The following is a 2,191-nucleotide window of genomic DNA, read 5'->3' as shown; positions in this document are numbered from 1 at the left end:
TCTCTTATTGGTGATGGTCATAGCCTGGCATTTGTGTGGTGTGAATGTCACTTGCCACTTGTCATCCCAAGCCTGGATATTGTCCAGATCTTGTTGCATGTGAATATGGACTGTTTCAGTACCTGAGGAGTTGTGAATGATGCTGAACCTTGTGTCATCATCGGCGAACATCCCCACCTCTGACCTTATGATGGAGGGAAGGTCATTAATGAAGCAGCTGAAGATGGTTGGGCCTAGGACTCTACCCTGAGGAACTCCTGCAGAGATATCCTGGAGCTGAGATGATTGACCTCCCACAACCACCACCATCTTCCTATGTGTCAGGTATGACTCCAACCAGCGGAGTGTTTGCCCCCTGATACCCATTGGTTCTGATTTTGTTCAGGAAAGCTCACTATTTAGGTTCTTATGAACATGCTTCTCTCCCTTTGCAGAGATGTTGAGTATTTGTGAATGTGTAGGTCTGAGTGGTGGTCACATTATAATCGCATCTCTGTAAAGACTATTAATCCATCCATCTAGGAAGACTAAGAGCCTTTGTCTTTTTACTGTTTTGTTTTTCCATACACTGACCTTATTTGGTGTTGTACTCTATTCATTCCTGTCACACTTCGGTTGTGACCTGCATTGCTGCTCTACAAAAATGCCTTGTCCTTTCTAAATCTTCTCTCACATGCAACCGACCCTATTTAGTTCCAGCTCTCTAACCACCCCAGACCCAGTCAGATGAATAAGACAAAGAACTGCGGATCTGAAACAAATGAAAGAAATTGCTGGTGAAGAAGTACCACCAGAATCATAGAATATAGAACAGTGCAGCACAGGAACAGGATGTTCGGCCCACCATTTTGTGCCAAACTTGACATAGAAGGTATGGTAAGTAAGCTGACACCAAAGCTGAAGGGGTAGTGGACAGCAAGGAAGGTTACCTCAGTGTACAACAGGATCAGATGGTCCAAAGGGCTGAGGAGTGGTAGATGAAGTTTAATTTAGATAATCAGGGCAGGACTTATACACTTAATGGTAAGGTCCTGGGGGAGTGCTGCTGAACAAAGAGACTTGAGTGCAGGTTCATAGTTCCTTGAAAGTGGGGTCACAGATAGACAAGATGGTGAAGAAGGTGTTTGGTACGCTTGCCTTTATTGGTCAGTGCACTGAGTATAGGAGTTGGGAAGGTCATGTTGCAGCTGTACAGGACATTGGTTAGGGTCACTTTTGGAATACAGCGTTCAATTCTGGTCTCCCTGCTATAGGAAAGATGTTGTGAAACGTGAAAATGTTCAGAAAAGATTTGCAAAGATGTGGCTGGATTTGGAGGGTTTGAGCTATAGAGAGAGGCTGGGGCTATTTTCCCTGGAGTGTCGGAGGCTGAGAGGTGACCTTAGAGAAGTTTCTAAAATCATGAGAGGCATGGATAGGATAAATAGACAAGGTCTTTTCCCTGGTGTGGGGGAAATCCAAAACTAGAGGGGCATAGGTTTAAGGTGAGAGGGAAAAGATTTAAAAGGGACCTAAAAGGCAACTTTTTTATGTTGGCTTGTGTATGGAATGAGCTGCCAGAAGAAGTGGTGGAGGCTGTTTAAATGTTGCAATTTTACATGCATCTGGAAGGGTATATGAATAGGAAGGGTTTAGAGGTATATGGACCAAACACTGGCAAATGGGACTAAATTTGTTTAGGATATAGGGTCAGCAAGGACAGATTGGACTGAAGGATCTGTTTCCGTGCTGTACAGCTCTATTACACCAAATGAAACTAATCCCTTCTGTCTGCCCTTGGTCCGTATCCCTCCATTCCTTACATATTCATGTGCTTATCTAAAAGTTTCCTAAACGCCTTGTATCTGCCTCCACCATCACCCCTGGTGATCCAGAATCCTACCACTCTGTATAAAAACTGCCCCTCACATCTTAAATGCATGCCCCTTACTCTGGGGTAAATGATTCTGTCAACCCTATCTATGCATCTCAATTTTATAGACTTCTATCAAGTTTCCCCTCAGCCTCCACCTGAGTTTTTCTAGCTTCTCCTTGTAGCCCATTCCCTCTAATCCAGGCAGCATCCTGGTAAACCTCTTCTACACCCTCTCCAAAGCTTCCACATCCTTCCTGTAATGTGGTGACCAGAACTGATCACGATACTGTAAGGGTGGCCTAACCAAAGTCTTATAAAGCTGCGACATGACATCCT

At 44.3% G+C, this 2,191-nt stretch overlaps 1 protein-coding gene across 1 annotated transcript in view; it reads right to left on the bottom strand.

Moving 5' to 3' along the window:
* Positions 1-703: 703 nt before the first annotated feature.
* The window catches only part of LOC125487987 (serine/threonine-protein phosphatase PP1-alpha catalytic subunit-like), a 5,626-nt gene continuing 4,138 nt past the window's right edge, over positions 704-2,191 (bottom strand). The window contains exon 5 of the mRNA XM_048620733.1: positions 704-751. Within this exon, the coding sequence (XP_048476690.1) occupies positions 704-751 (48 nt within the window). The remainder of the gene's footprint in view (positions 752-2,191) is intronic.

This window comes from Rhincodon typus, chromosome 48 (assembly GCF_021869965.1).
Source record: "Rhincodon typus isolate 14 chromosome 48, sRhiTyp1.1, whole genome shotgun sequence".
In the NCBI taxonomy this organism is placed as follows: domain Eukaryota; kingdom Metazoa; phylum Chordata; class Chondrichthyes; order Orectolobiformes; family Rhincodontidae; genus Rhincodon; species Rhincodon typus.
Note: the sequence above shows the minus strand (reverse complement) of the source record. Positions and strands in the feature narration are given on the sequence as shown.